This window comes from Coturnix japonica, chromosome Z (assembly GCF_001577835.2).
Source record: "Coturnix japonica isolate 7356 chromosome Z, Coturnix japonica 2.1, whole genome shotgun sequence".
Lineage (NCBI taxonomy): Eukaryota > Metazoa > Chordata > Aves > Galliformes > Phasianidae > Coturnix > Coturnix japonica.
In genome coordinates this window covers 59,079,498-59,095,494 of record NC_029547.1, presented here as the reverse complement: position 1 = coordinate 59,095,494, position 15,997 = coordinate 59,079,498, and the positions used below count along the sequence as shown (strand labels likewise).

Genomic DNA, 15,997 nt, shown 5'->3' with positions numbered 1-15,997 from the left:
GGCCATACAGCTTTGTCCTCTGCTGCTTCACAAGTCCTTTATAACTGTTCATGAGTTATTTTGGCACTTCTTCTGTCTTGCCTCCCTGGGAATAAAATATGATGGAGTCTGTGAGCTGTAAGGTTAGTATGGGACCCCAAGGCATTTCCCAAAGCAGTCAGCTGCACAGCGGCTGAATATATCTTGGAAGAGAAGATTGGAGAGGATTCAGAGGACAGGGCAGATGAGTTTCTTGGAATTAGACTTAGTACTTTTCTGGTAAACTCAAGGCTGCGACCATCAAAAATTCACCATGTCTCATCACACTTAAAAGAGTGCTGTTTTCTTAAGAAGTAACACAAGTGTTCTGGTGTTCTAAACTCTGGTTACTTAAAACTGTACTTGTTCACTGAGGTGTATTATTTTCTTTTATTTCCATCAGTGCAGTGTGGGTAACTTTCAGAATAAATTTCATGGCTCCATTTTGATGGTCAGGCATGAATGAGATGCTGGAAGAAGCTATAAATGTGCCTATATTTACAGCTCATAAGCAGTCCCTCTGAACTTTTTGAAACGGCTCTGTCCGAAAGACAGAGCATATATGATGAGCTTTCACAAGGTCAGGCTCTAAGTGACTTGGAGGGTTTTGTGCTTCTTGTTGATGACAAAAAGATTAATACACCAGCATATTGTTTTTAAACTAGTTTTGCAATATTATTTGTAACAACATTGAAATAAACCTTACTTTTTTTTTTTATTGCATTAAGATTCAAAGAGCTGCTTCTTTTTAGTATGCAAGTGTTTCTTACACTGTAGAACTTCACTGCAAAGTATAAAGATATTTTCTTTTATACTGTTTTTTTTTCGAGGAGCTTTAAGATCTTTCAGAATCTTTACATGAGACACCTTTTCTAGGTATATTGCTAAGAAGTTTCTCATTGTTTGCAAGTGTGAAAATAGATTGATGCAACTAATACAGGAAACCAGAATACTTTTTTGGGGCTTTTCATCTCCTTTTCCCTTCAGTTCTCCTAAATGGGAATAATTTCTGTGTGGGATAGTTTCTCTGAGGAGTGGATAGATGTCCCAGCATGGTACTTGTTCATTTGCAGTAGAAAATTTTCAGTCAAAATGGAAATTCAGGAATGGTAATCAGATGGACAGATCACAGAGTTGTATTCTGCACAAGGTGTTCTAGGATATGCATTACTGTGACATCTCACCCATGGATGAATTTGACTTTGAGGTCTTTCATTTGAAATTGGTGGTAACTGTTGTAAAGGATCCTACTTGTCATTGGAGTGATAACAAACTACATCTGTGGGGGCTTAAGAAAATGTAGGTGGCATTGTTTTATTGACTTTGTATATGGTTTCTTATCCACAGTTACACTTTAGTTGGCCCTGCAACCATAGAGTGCTTAGCTAGCGGCGAGTGGAGTGTGAGCCACCAGCAGTGCCTGGCAGTGTCCTGTGATGAACCACCCCATGTGGAAAATGCATCACCAGAAAATGGCCACCGCCTCTATGGCGATATAGCTTATTACTTCTGCTCAGATGGCTACAGCCTGGCTGATAACTCTCAGCTGCTTTGCAATGCAGAAGGGAAGTGGGTGCCTCCAGAGGGCAAGAAGATGCCTTACTGCATAGCTGATTTCTGTGAAAAGCCATCCACTGTCTCATACAGCATCCTAGAGTCCATCAGTAAAGCCAGGTTTCCAGCTGGCTCCATTGTGAGCTTCAAGTGCATGGAAGGCTTTGTTCTGAATACATCAGCCAAGATAGAGTGCCTTCGAGGGGGCATCTGGAGTCCTTCTCCTTTGAGCATCCAGTGCATTCCAGTTCGCTGTGGAGAACCTCCCAGCATTAGCAATGGCTATGCCAGTGGGACCAACTACAGCTTTGGAGCAGTGGTGGCCTACAGCTGCAACAAGGGGTTCTACATCAAGGGAGAAAAGAAGCGTACCTGTGAAGCCACTGGCAGCTGGAGTGGCAATTTGCCCACATGCCACCCAGTATCCTGTGGAGAACCTCCCCAACTTGAGAACGGCTTTATAAAGGTAAAAAATTTTGTTTTCTCATCTGCCTAATAGCATAGCAAATTGAATACATCTTCATAACTGATGCAGTTGTTTTTTTGTTTTGTTTTGTTGTTGTTTTTCCTCAAGAAAATCAATTTATTTGCTTGAGATCTCATTCTTCACTTGTTTAGTCTATGAATGACTTTCCTAGTGTCATCTGGAGATGTATGAAGTACTACTGACAGTTAGTAAGCCTTACTCTTTGCACTGCTGTAAAAAAGAATCTGCTTTGAATTAGATAAATAAGTGCAGGATAATTTCTCTGTGTGTTTTAGATGCAAGTATATTTCCTTGCTGAAGTCAGAAGTTGTCCTTTCCCTATCAGATTACTTTGCAACAATGCCTAAGGTTAAAAATCTTGTGTAAGCCCAGAGCTGTAACACCTATTTAATCTGTGTTGTGCTAGGAATAATACTGTAGTAAGGAGGATCAGAAACATTACTGTAAAATTTAGCTTTGAATTTCTTTAGCATTTTTCACCTGAACATTTATCCTCTTTCCTTAAGTCTAGCCACTAGGGAATGTGCATTTACTAAGAATTGCAATTTTTTTTGCATTCCAATTCTTGTATGAACTTCTAGCAGTAATAGCAATAGTTTGGACTTGCACACATACACATCCTCTAATTAATGCATATCATTTGGTAGTGTCTTCCTTCGGCAGATTTACTCCTCTAGGTATTCCTTCCCATTAGAGACTTTTTTTTTACTATCTCAGCTCTGCAACTTTGATGGACTTCTCAGCTACCTGCTGAAGACTCTGCAGATACATGTGGGACACTTACAAAAGTCCTCTATTAAATAGTTTTACATCTGAAGACTCCAGCCTTGGATACAGATGTAAGCTAAAGTACTGTAGCAACAGTAGTCCATTTCCTGTCAGCTTCTCTCAACATATTTCTGTCTTCGTTTATGTTTCTTTTGGTCTCACTGGTCAAGATAGGAGAATGCAGAAGGAAATATTTTCTAGATTTGCCCTCTAAACCTTGAATTTTCCCTTTTCTTTTTGATGGTGCTTTCAGATCTCCTGACAGCAGAGTGCATCATTTGAGGAAAGACATGCTGTGTCTGTTATTCATGCTCGTTTCTTTGCAGACAGCCTTGTCTGCTGTCTGGAATTCAACTGGAAGCTAGATCAAGAGGACAAAAGTAATGCTATCAAACTCCCACTGCCCCAGTCTTACGTCTTCATTTCAGATACGTCCCTGTCTTATCTATTTTACAGGAAACAACTGGACACTTCTTTGAGAATCAGGCAAGTTATCAGTGTGACTCTGGCTACCATCTGGTTGGGAGCTCAGTATTTATTTGCCAAGCCAATCGACAGTGGTACAGTGAATTACCTCCTCGTTGTGTTCCCCTCAGCTGTGGAAAACCACCACCTATCCAGCATGGCTACTCCAAGGGAGAAACCTTTGATACAGGTTCCAGAGTTGAGTTTTTTTGTGAAGAGGGCTATGAGCTGATTGGAGATGTTTCTTGGACGTGTCAGAAGTCTGGGAAATGGAACAAAAAGCAAAGCCCAAAGTGTGTGCCAACAAAATGTCCAGAACCACCCCTGGTGGAAAATCAGCTGGTCTTGAGGGAAGTGACTTATCAAGTTGGTGTTGTACAGTTCTCCTGCAAAGAAGGTTATGTCTTACATGGCTCTTCTGTACTGAAATGTCTGCCCTCTCAACAGTGGAATGATTCCTTTCCCTTCTGCAAAGTTGTACAGTGTCCTGCGCCTCCGTATGTCCCCTTCAGTGACACCTTGATTTCATCCCTTTATTTTGGTAGCACTGTGAAGTACATCTGCGTAGATGGGTTTTTACTGAAGGGTGAGCCTACTATCAGATGCCAGGCTGATGGCTCATGGAGCTTACCATTGCCAGAGTGTATTCCTGTGGAGTGCCCCCAGCCAGAAGAAATTCAGAATGGCATTGTTGATGTACAGGGCCTCACCTTCCTCAGCACAGCCCTCTATACATGTAAACCTGGTTTTGAACTGGTGGGGAACACAACTATTCTCTGCGGAGAAGATGGCCAATGGCTTGGAGGAAGACCAGTTTGCAAACCTATTGAATGCCCACAGCCCAAGAAGATCCTCAATGGCAGATATTCATTCACAAACTTCCATTATGGGCAGACAGTTAAGTATTCCTGTGACAGAGGTTTCCAGCTCCAAGGAGAGGAAACACTAAGCTGTCTAGAGACAGGAGAGTGGAGTACAGACGTTCCCTCCTGCAAAGCCATAAATTGCCAGCCCCCTCAGCCTATTGAGAATGGCTTTGTGGAGGGTGCAGATTATAGCTATGGGGCCATGGTTATTTACAGCTGCGTGCCAGGCTTCCAGTTGTCAGGCCTTGCCATGCAGACCTGTGAAGAATCAGGCTGGTCCAGCTCCACTCCTACATGCCTCCCAACAGACTGTGGCCTACCTCCTCACATTGATTTTGGGGAGTACATGCAGGTTAGACATTGGGAAAAGTATTCCAACAAGGAGAGAGTGACAGAGAGTCCTTCCCTTTCACATACATTACTGGGTGACAATTTGAAAAACTTGAAAAGTTCTTCAAAGGAGAACAGTGCAATGCAGCTGACCAACGGTTCTTATTTGGAACTGTGCATTTATACACAATGCTACTCTGGCTATGAGCTCTTGGGAAACCCCGTTCTAGCTTGCCAAGAAGATGGGGCCTGGAATGGCACTGCCCCCTCTTGCATTTCAATAGAGTGCACCTTGCTGTCACCGCCAGATAATGGATTTTTGCATTTTACTGAAAGCACGCCTGGCAGCATGGTGCAGTATACCTGTAAGCCAGGATTCACACTTATTGGCTCTGACACACGACTGTGTTTACAGAATCGGCAGTGGAGTAACACTGCTCCATACTGCAAAGTGGTAACATGTAGCTCACCTACACAGCTTATGAACGGGAATGTAAAAGGGGAAAATTACACTTATGGGAGTGTTGTCTACTATGAATGTGATCCTGGCTACCAGTTAAATGGCCCCACAGAGAGGAGATGTCTAGAGAACCAGAAGTGGGATGGTAGTGAACCAATTTGCATTCCTGTTTCCTGCAGTCCACCACTGGTTTTGGAGAATGGTCAGGTGATTGGAGAGGAATATACATTCCAGAAGCATATAGAGTATAGCTGCAACGAAGGTTTTGTTTTAGATGGAGACAGGAATAGAGTCTGCCTTACAAATGGAAGCTGGAGTGGAATTACTCCAGTTTGCAAAGCTGTGACCTGCCCTGTGCCACTGCCTCTTCCCAATGGGAGAATGAGTGGTTCAGATTTTGGATTTAGGAAAGAAGTGCGGTATCACTGCAATGAAGGATATAATCTGCAAGGAGCGTCCACGCTTACCTGTCAAAGTGATGGTAATTGGGATTCAGAAGCTCCACACTGTGAGCCAGTCATTTGTGGACCTCCTGAAGACATCTCCCATGGCTTTCTGAATGGCTCGGACTTTACCTATGGGGAGTATGCACAGTATGTGTGCTTTCCTGGCTATGAGCTGCACGGTAATCCTCTACGGCAGTGCTTGTCCAATGGCTCCTGGAGTGGAAGTCTTCCATCTTGCCTCCCCTGTGAGTGTCCTGCGCCACAGGTTCAGAATGGGGTCGTTCTTGGTGAAGATTTTAGCTGTGGGAAGAGTGCCCAGTTTCAATGCCTGGAGGGCTTTAAGCTGCTAGGGCCTTCTGAAATCACTTGTGAGACAGCTGGCAGGTGGAGTGCTGGGTTTCCTCGCTGCGGGCAGATTTCTTGCGGCTCCCCACCCATCATCCCCAACACGTTCATCAATGGGAGCAGCTCTGCAGATGAGAACACTGTCATATATACCTGCTTGACAGGTTTTGTCATGCGTGGGAGTCCAGAACTCACCTGTGTGGAAACAGGTGTCTGGAAAAAGCCATATCCAAGCTGTGAGCTGCTAAGCTGTGGCCCACCACCTTCTGTCCCAAATGCAGAGGTTCTTGGGAACACTCATACCTATGGGAGCAAAGTCCAGTACAGGTAAGAACACTGTTGCCATGATATCTCTGTAAAACCATTTTGTTAAAGAATGAAGATGGAAAGCTTATGCACCCTCAGTTAGTCCAAGTTTTTAGAGGACCTGGAAGAAAATGTATGCTTTATCATTGTATAAAGACAAAGCCCACATCCCCATGCACACATAAGCATACATACCAAAGAAAAGAGGTATTTCTTCCACCACCTTTGGATTCTTTTTCCTCTGCCTTCCTCGTCTCCACTGAAACACTGCTCTGCAGAGGTAGCTTTTCTTAGCAGGTAGCAAGAACAGTCAGCAAGGCACAGAATTATTTTCCCCTTCTGGCACCCCATTTGCTAATTCTTCCTACTTCAGTTTCATGTTGTAACCATACAGAGAGACTTATCCCCTGTAGTCTCATCTAATGCATTGCAACACTGTGCTGTCAATAAGTGCTGTTGGTGCACACTCTTTTTCACAGACAAGAAAAAGAGATCTCTGTTAGTTTCTTGGAATGTGCACACTGCAAATCTCATTCTCCAGGAAGAATTTTATCAAGTCTTGTTTGGACTTGATGATCCTTAAGGTCTTTTCCAACCTGAGCAATTCTGTGATTCTATAATTTGTTGGCAGAAAGGGATATGTTGTTTTGGAAGTAAAAGCAATAAATGGTAGAAGACTGACCTGTGAAGGTAGTATGTAGGTGAATTTAACAGAATCAAGTGTTCCCCTCCATTTTTGACAAGGTGAAGGGGATGTGTTTGTTTGCTTACAGGTAAATCAACTGCTGGCCAGATCCTATAGGCCCACTGATTTGATCTTGGTGAAGCTTTGTGTGGAACAGGACAAATCAGCCTTGAAGTTCTAAGCAAGCAACCTTTGTTAAGCCTAAGGCTTGGTTTGTTCTTGGAAGAAAGTAAAATCAGCTTTAGAATTGCTGAAAGTTGCAGATTGGGTATTCAGCACTTGGCAATGGAGAAGCTGTAAGAGCTCTTGTCTATCATTGTTTATTTAACCAAAAGCCCTTCTTACAAAGGGAAGGGCAGTACAGGGTCTGCACTAAAGCACCGAATATTCTCAAAGCACTAAACTCACCAACTCATTTTCCCTTGTGGTGCTGCAGCAACAGGAAGCAGTTGGAGGTGAAGTCTGAAACTTCTGGCTATGGCAATGGAATGCATTTGATATAAGCATGCTAATAGCAGGGTGTGCTTATGACCAGCTAATGCTGAAAAATGGCTGTCTTTTTAATGATCAGATCAGTTCATCCCTAGCTGTATATCCTTGTGGTCAGATGTTTGTACTCTGTTGCAGATGCCTGGAAGGCTACACAATGGTGACAGAGGTGGATGTATGCACATGTCAGGAAGATGGACAGTGGTCTCCTCAAAGTATTTCCTGCTGCCCCAGAAAGTGTTCCCTCCCAGGAAATATCACCCATGTCATAGTACTTGGGGACAACTTCACAGTGAGCACAAACATCACTTTGTCATGTGTAGAAGGCTACACTCTGGTGGGACCAAGCACATCCACATGCAAGGTATACTCCTATCTGCACTGTTTTATTTGGCATGCTCTTTTGAATTCATGAGTCCTCTTTTTGCCTGGTTAGCTTTTGGCTTTTAATTGTGCACAACAAAAAACTGTGGAGCATGTCCTGCAAAATATAGTATGCCTTCTTGTTCTCCAGTAGGAACAGGTAATAGTTTTCTTCATGTAGATTTTCAGAACTGGTAATTAACATTTGGTTCTTCTGTCAAAAACGAATGAATGTTGTCCTTTTAAAACCATTCATATTATCACATTTCAGAGCATAAATCATGTACTTCTCACAGGACTGGTACTTCTTGTTAGAGAAGGTCTGCTCTTATTCTTGACCTTAGAAGGAGTTAAATGTGTTTGATGATTTTCTGTTCAGGTATCAGGCTTCCTTTAGAGGACCGCAGTGGGCAGCTGAAGCACTTAGTCATGATAATGAACTTTCAGACAGGAGACAAGTGCAGAACATGGAACTGGGTGACTGGGCTAAGCTCCAGCCTATGTTGACCATCTAGAAATGTTACTTACATTGCTGAGGTTTTGTTAAGGACTTCACAGATAACACTATGTTAGCCACATTTGTAAGCCCACTGCTATTGGAAACTTCTGCTATGACTTCCCTAACATTTTCATTTAAATATGAATTTAGCGTATAGAATGATGCTGTCACACTTCTTTATCACACTTATTTTTCAGGAGAGTGGCATTTGGATGCCAGAGTTTTCTGATGATATTTGCATTCCTGTGTCTTGTGGGATCCCAGAATCTCCAGAGCATGGATTTGTGGTTGGCACCAAATTCAGTTATAAAGATGTGGTTCTTTATAAATGTGATTCTGGCTATGAATTACAAGTAAGCAAACTCATTCCCTAGCACTCTAATTTTTTAGTTGTCCGTTCCTGGTCTTATGTGAAGACAGTGAGGATATATGCCTGCTCTGCATTAGTGCATATCAGTAGCTGCTACATTCTTATCTGCTTTCATTACTGTATGTAGAATGCTCCTGGTATGTCTAGGGTATCCTTTCAGTGTGTTAATGTAATACCTGAAGCGAGTACAATCATTGTGCTCAAGAAATATATTCTGTAAATACCTTTTTGTGTTACTTTTTAAGTGAAGATTATTTCAGCCTTCTGAAAACATAACTTTTTTATTACTTCTGTGAACAATGATGCATACTTCTGGTATTAAGTCATGGAAGAATTGATTTCCCACATGTTGCTCTCATACTGACTCTCTGATCTCAGATCATATTCTTCCCTCAATTTCATAACATTCCAAGCATTGTGAGTTCAAAAGTCAAAGTCCCTGATAAATGCTGCTGCCCTCAGTTTTGTGATATTGCTAGACTGGGTGGAAATGATTTCTTTTTTTCCTTTCCTTTTTATGAGACAGACTGCAGTTTGTTTAATGGCGGCTTTATGCACTCCTGGAGGTGGGAACACCTCCATGTTGTTTTTATTATGAGCGCTGTTACCTCTGTGTGAGTTCTGGAGTACCTCTGATGTCCAATTATCAGGGTGGATGCTTACCACTTCACAGTCCCATCATGTGTTTTCAAAAGCTGCAGTGAATTCAGAAGTTTGTCTCTGAGGCACAGCCTGGCCATCATGAGCCCCAGGGGTTGCCAGTGTACAGGACGTTCAGCAGGGGGTCTTCAGAACAGAGGCTGTCTCTCTCCACTATGTTCCATGTATAGAAGCAAAATCCAGTGTCACGCTTCTAGATCCTGCAGTAACACCAGTGTTAAATATAGACTTTATGCACTCAACCACTCAATATGTATAAAAAGAAGAGTTTAGAGAGTGACTACAGTTAACAAGTCTAATTTGTGTTGTGTTGCTACATTTGTACTAACACTAGGGATGCCTGGAAGACTGCAGAATGGTGACAGAGGGATGGAGGACTGGGTTGATATTTAGATAGATAGGTAGAGCTGCTGTTAAACGTGTTTTTTTGGTGGTAAGAAGCCAGCTTTTGTATAGTAAAAAATTGATCCATGTTTTATACACCAGCTTCGCCACCTAGTGTCAATTGGTTTTTCTGTGTTTTTTTGTTTTTCCTCAGAAAGCTCAGCCCAGTGGGTGTAGTGCCATGCAGCACTTACTCCAGGCAGCTGCCCTTCTCATTGGGCTTGATTTGTAATTAGAGCATATTAATTCAAGGGAAAATTTGGGATGTTCTTCATGTTTTGGATTAAAATAAGAAATGAATAAAATATGCACATGAGTAAGAAAAAATGTTATTTATTACCAAATTTAAAGCAGGAGTGTTTGGAATGTGATGAAAGTCATTGTGGTGTGTTTAGAAACCACAGGTTTGAACTGTTGTTGAAAAGAATGCAAGTTCAATTTTCACTAAGAGTGTACTGGAAGGATGGAAGATGTGCCATGGCAACACATTCCTGGGAACAAGAATGGCAAAACTGACAAAAGCAGTGGTTCTCCAGGGAGACGAACAGGGGAAATGACTAACTGACCTCAAGCAATTGGTCTGCAAACAATAAACTGCACTTGCCCACTCCGCTTGGGCTGCAGCATTCAGCTCCCTGTTTATATGGGTTGCACATGGAGGGAAAGTTCACTGGGCTTGCTGGATATTAGAGTTAAAGGGAGAAAAAGGGTCACCAGGTGAAATTCTTTTTGAGTACTCTCTCTTGTTTCACAGGGTGATACAGAACGGACTTGCCAAGAAGACAAGCTTTGGAGTGGCTCAGTGCCAACATGCAGAAGTACGTCCCATCTGAGTTTCTCACTTGATGAATGTGGTCAAGGGTGATTTTAACCAGAAAACACAGTGTTTTATAACTGATTTATAACTCACACTGTCTTCATATGTCTTAAAATTTTGGTAAGTACTACAGATTGCACCCTAGGAGAAGTCCAGAATTGCTGGTGTATACAGGTAACCGTGTGAAGGAAATCTTTACGCCTTCCCACCTCTGTGCCCCTATGCCTCTAAGAAAGGTGGGCAAACAAGTTCCAAAGCAGCTGATGTCAAATACCTACACTTTTGTATGCTTTACTTCAGACATAGGGCTCTGTGCCCAAAGGAGCTTTTGACATTCTTTCACCTTTTTGGTCTTTGTGCATCTTCTGGTAAGTAGAAGGAAAATTAATGATGTAGAGGAATTTAAATGTGTTGTGTTAACTTCATGCTTAAATAAGGTGAGAACAGTAGAATTTTTCTGAAACTTTAAACAAAGGGTATCAGTGACAAATTGGAGAGTTGTATTCCTTTATCGGGTTATTGATACAAGAAAATACTGTCATGTTGCAGATTATTCTCAATTTGGAAGGGTGGTGTCTGAAATCTAAGCAGTTCTGCCACTTTGAGGTTATGCTTTCTGGGGTTTCTAAGGTTCTCCAACCACCTTAGTTACCAAAAGCTGCAGCTGTAATTCTACGGATACAGGTTTTCAAGGGTACTTAGATTCTGTGAGATACCTGATTCCTTCTGACTGCAATGCCAAAACAGAAGTTGTCTACATAAATACTTACATGGAGTTCAGCTGTTGATGGTAGGTGTCAACTGTGTAATTTCCTGAGGCTTCCTGCCAGTACAGTCACAATTGATTTTGTCTTTCAGCACTAACCGGGAGCACAAAGCATGATTCTGCTACCGTTCTGCTACTCAGCAGCAAATATCTGGGAATGCCCTTATAATCACTGTGCTCTTCTTTCCCTTTTTCTTAGAGTGAAAAGTCTGGAAAAGCTGTGAGCAGGACAGGCTGTATGCCACGTGCATAATATATCTGCAGTGTATTCCCTTGTGTTACAGGAGTATCTTGTGGGCCCCCAGAGGTAATTGAACATGGATCTGTTCAAGGAGAAGAGTTCCTGTTTGGCAGTGAGGCTTTTTACAGCTGTGACCCTGGTTTTGAACTACAGGGACCAAGCCGAAGAATTTGCCATGTTGACAAGAAGTGGAGCCCTTCTGCTCCTTTGTGCAGGCGTAAGTAGCAAAGTAGAGCAATGTGCTGGCAGTTCTCCAGGTCAAGCTAACTAGCAGAGTACTTTGGTTGGCTTCCACCTGGTCTCCCCATTCCAGCTGGGGGGCAGGGCTGTAACTGGAGGAGCTATAGGAAAAGCTAGCTGTGGTGTTCTCATTGGCAGTCTCTCTCTGGTCTAAAGGGAGCTCATTTTTGCATTTTAAAACAGCACAAGTGTAATGCTATGCTCAGGTTGCTAGAGGAGGAATGTGGCCTATTGCATTTTATTTGCCTCACATTAAGATGTGCAAGGCCTTGGTCATGACAGCTGTGGTTATCGGACTCTGCAGTGCAAAGGCTAATATATCCCGGACACTTTGCATGTCTGGAGATCAAGAATTTTCTGCTTAGGAACAAATCTTGGTTCTGGGCTGCAGCAGACAATTGCACAAGCATGAAAAGGATTGAAGACTTATTTCATAAAAGTTATAAATAAAATGGCCAGGTTTTATTATCTCCACCAGCAAGTTATTTTCCATCTTCTTGTGGTGATGTCCTGTCATTTGGAGACTTCTCTTTTAGCTTTGATGACTGTGTCTAGTATTTATTGTATGGCCGATACAAGGGGGCACAGCCTTTTGTAGCTGCTCTCATTTTTCTTGGGAGATATCCCAAGACCATCTTTCACTGTACAAGGAGCAGTGGAGCCTGAGAATGCAGCCTCTGGTTTTCTCACAAGAAGTGTTCTGTATCACTGCCTGATTGAGTGCATCTCATAGATTTCAACACTGTCAGATGCACTAGGATGGGTTCTCTCTCTGGGTTTGGGGTCTGCAGCTTGAACCCCAGGAGAGAGGGCAGGCAAGACAGTGTGTGACTTTTCTCCCTGCTGTATTTCCCAACTTCTTTCTTCCCATCTTTCCATTAATTCCATCTGTAAATAGAGCTGTCAGACAGGGTGTACAAGCCAGGCAGAATGGGCTTCTTCATTTGTACAATACCACAATCTTTCCTTCTTTTCTAGGAATTACTTGTGGGCTGCATCCCTCAGTAGAAAAAGCAGAGGCCATTTCTACAGGAAACACATACAGAAGTAATGTAACTTTTGTGTGCAGCTCTGGTTATCATCTTGTTGGACCCGAGAATATCACATGTCTTGCCAATGGGAGCTGGAGTAAGCCATTACCACTGTGTGAAGGTAAATGTTTTTTGTAGACTGGATTATAGCCTGTAGGTTTTGTAGCCTGGTGTGCTCTAATCTGGAAAAAGGAGTAGCTTCCCTAATATGTATGTGTATCATATGGTCCAGGGAGTAAGCTGCTTCTTGGAAGCAGATCAGTGATATGTATTGAAAATGGCACCTGAAAAAAAGAAATGTGTCAGATTGAACCGTGTTTGTTACTAAATCAGGAGACTTAGACATCATTTTCCCCTAGCTCTTATTCTGCAGTTTTATGATCTTAGTGAGAGATGGCCTTGTTTACAGTCTCAGAAAATCAAAGCATTAACAAAAGATAATGGACACAGAGATATGGGACTTCTCTTGGCAACCTTTTGGAGTCATTTGCCACGTTTACATTATTTCTCTGAATTTTGGGCCCAAATCCAGCAACAGGATTGTGTTAAGGTCAGTATCAGCCGCTCAGCCTTCAGCCTTCACAGTCCTCTTTTGAACAAATACTGTGAACGCATGACATACCAGTCTGCACATTAGTGCTTTCTGATGCTCCCACAATAGGACCTGTTGCAAGAAATACCTGTGTTACACGGATTGGGCAGTAGTGGTTAGAAACCAGGCTTTCAACATGAAAACAGAAAAAAAAAAAGTGAGGTTCCAAATATGAATTCTCCTTGCTTTTCTATTCCTGTTACCTAACTGCTGTGTGTCTGCTTTTGCTAGTTTAATCTGAAGTCATCCCTTTATTCTAAGTACTCAGGAAAACTGAATGTTAAATGGGACATGGAACAGAGTCTGTTGTGCAGTAGCAGTAACCCAGCCTGGGTTGACTGCCTGCTGGTTTCAGAAACACAGCAGAGAATCTTGGGGTGGACCATTAGTAATTTAAGGGTCAGCATCTTGCACCATTCTGCATTTCACCTGGTATTTCTTGTCTGTCAAAATGGAAGCTGCAAAGGACTGCAAATTTCTGAGGTATTTATTAGCAGTGAGAAAGAACTGTTTCCATGTTCTGTCCTGCTTATCTCTGTACGAGGTCATAAATGTGCCCTCCCCAGCACTGCTACATGTCGCTGACCTGAAAAACATGCGGCTGTAGCGTTTATCTGTCACTGGGAGGAGCTCCTTTCCTAGCTTCCATGCAAGTCTGTACTGTGTCTACTAAACTCTTTTGGTCATTTTCTTGATTTATTGGTCTGTGGCCGGTACTTTAAACACACTATGTGAGTAATTCAGGAATTGTTGCAAGTCCAAGTCTAGTATCAAGCTGCATTAACGACATCTCTTTCTTTGCAGAGACCAGGTGCAAACTTCCACTTTCTTTGCTGAATGGGAAGGCAATTTATGAAAATAATACAGTTGGCAGTACTATAGCATATTTATGCGAGAGCGGATACAGTTTGGAAGGAGAACCTACAGCAGAGTGCACAAGGGATGGAAGATGGAGTAATCCTTTGCCTCTCTGTAAACGTGTGTGTTTGCTTTGTAGTGAAAAAGTGATTTTAACTTGCAAGGATTAAAGTCTGGGTTACTCTTAGTTTATAATGGTAGTAATGAGAACAGCATCTGCTGATAGTGGTAGGGATGTACCGTAATTTTCTTCTGGAGTGGTTTGACCTAGGTTTGCAGATTTGCTGGTGTGCATCCTGTTCTTACAAAAGAAGCAGTTACTGAGATATGCCAAGGCATTATCTTGTCTCAGTGCATTTGCATGACAGTAAAAGAACAAGCTGTATTCAGTGTAAGTCCTTTTAGTTGGAAAGCTGTTACTGAATAAAGTCAGTAGGAGTAAGAAACTTGATTTATGAGGAGCAGGTGAGAGAAAAGTGCTCCTTTAGTCTTTGAAAGAGAAGGCAGTGGAGATCTCCTTATCTTTATATATTGGCAAGGTGGAACTAAAAAGGAGCTGAACTTCTTTCAGAGGTGCATAGTAGTAGGTTTAGAAACAGGTAAATCCATGTTGCAGCAAATGAAGTTCTGATTAAGTACCTGAAGAAACTGAAATAGGACTAGAGGGGATGTGTAACGTCTATACTTAAAAATAATTCTATTTTAGCTGTTCAGGGCCCTTTGTGGGCCAACATATTTGGTCGTGCTTTGAGAAGAAGGTTGGACTAAATGTCTGTGTAAATTATTCTGTGATTTTATAAAATGTCCACTGTGCACACCTACAATAGCTGTCCCTGTTGCTGTAACTACCTTTGAGATCTTCTGTTGTCTTAGGGTAGTAATGGAGGCATTATAGGTTTTGTACAACTGCAGGCACAGAGGATATTCGTTTTATGAAGCTGGATTAATCTCTGATGTATATAAAGTCCAGCTTTTTCCATGCTCGTGGTGAGATCAATAGACTATACAAAAAAAAGCTCAGCAAGTTTACAGCCAGTAGAAAGTAAGATTATTATAGAATTTTTAAACTCAAATGTTTGTGCTCAAGGATCTGGATTTTGTTCTGCTCTGTATTGGTCCAGGCCCACAGATCAAGGAATGGAATCAGTCTGACTCTTTTTGTTAAATTTTTTTGCACTAAAGTTGTGACAAACAGGAAGGAAAGAGAGAATGGTGTGATAGTAAAATGTAAAATGCTTTTCGCTTAGATTCTTAGCTGTATCTTCCACAGGCTTCATTAGAGTATGGTACCAAGTTTTATGACAGAAGAGAATAAAAATTTTTATCATTGTTTTATAACCCAAATCTCATAACTGTACAACAAATTTAAAATGTGAATTGTGATGAGCATCCATTTCTATAGCTCATCGTATGATTTGAAGTTGAAATTTGCCGAAATTCTTCTAAAGTTCCCTTCTTCTCTTTCTTTTTTCCTCTTCACTCCCTTTCTTTCAACAGCAAACCCTTGTCCTGTGCCTTTCATAATCCCAGAGAATGCCCTTCTCTCCGAGGTGGATTTTTACGTTGGGCAGAACGTATCCATCAGGTGCAGGGAAGGCTACCAGTTGAAAGGGCAGGCTGTGATCACTTGTAATGCTGATGAGACTTGGACTCCGACAACAGCTAAATGTGAAAGTAAGTACAGTACAAAACAGTAAGTACAGATCCCTGCATTTCCACACGGTTTTTGACAGCATCTGTATCAAACAGGAGTGTGACAGCACAAACCTGTTAGCATAGCGTTCTGTATAGCTGCAGTTACTCAGAATGGAGAGATCTTTTATCAGCATATGGAGAGCTGGTTTGCTTCTAGAGACCCTGGCACATAGAAACAACTGGAGAAGCGCCACAAAAGAGCTTTTTTTTTCCTTCTAACAGTTATTTCAGAGTATGTTTACAAGTTGATGTCCGCTTACAC

At 42.0% G+C, this 15,997-nt stretch overlaps 1 protein-coding gene across 2 annotated transcripts in view; it reads left to right on the top strand.

The window, feature by feature from the left end:
- Positions 1–15,997, top strand: part of SVEP1 (sushi, von Willebrand factor type A, EGF and pentraxin domain containing 1) — a 115,722-nt gene that overhangs the window by 85,470 nt on the left and 14,255 nt on the right. The window contains exons 37-45 of one of the 2 annotated variants that reach the window (XM_015849871.2): positions 1,366–2,038; positions 3,284–6,066; positions 7,358–7,583; positions 8,279–8,434; positions 10,250–10,313; positions 11,363–11,536; positions 12,538–12,711; positions 13,987–14,160; positions 15,538–15,714. In XM_015849871.2, the coding sequence (XP_015705357.1) occupies positions 1,366–2,038; positions 3,284–6,066; positions 7,358–7,583; positions 8,279–8,434; positions 10,250–10,313; positions 11,363–11,536; positions 12,538–12,711; positions 13,987–14,160; positions 15,538–15,714 (4,601 nt within the window). The remainder of the gene's footprint in view (positions 1–1,365; positions 2,039–3,283; positions 6,067–7,357; positions 7,584–8,278; positions 8,435–10,249; positions 10,314–11,362; positions 11,537–12,537; positions 12,712–13,986; positions 14,161–15,537; positions 15,715–15,997) is intronic. The other variant, XM_015849872.2, reaches the window with a different exon arrangement.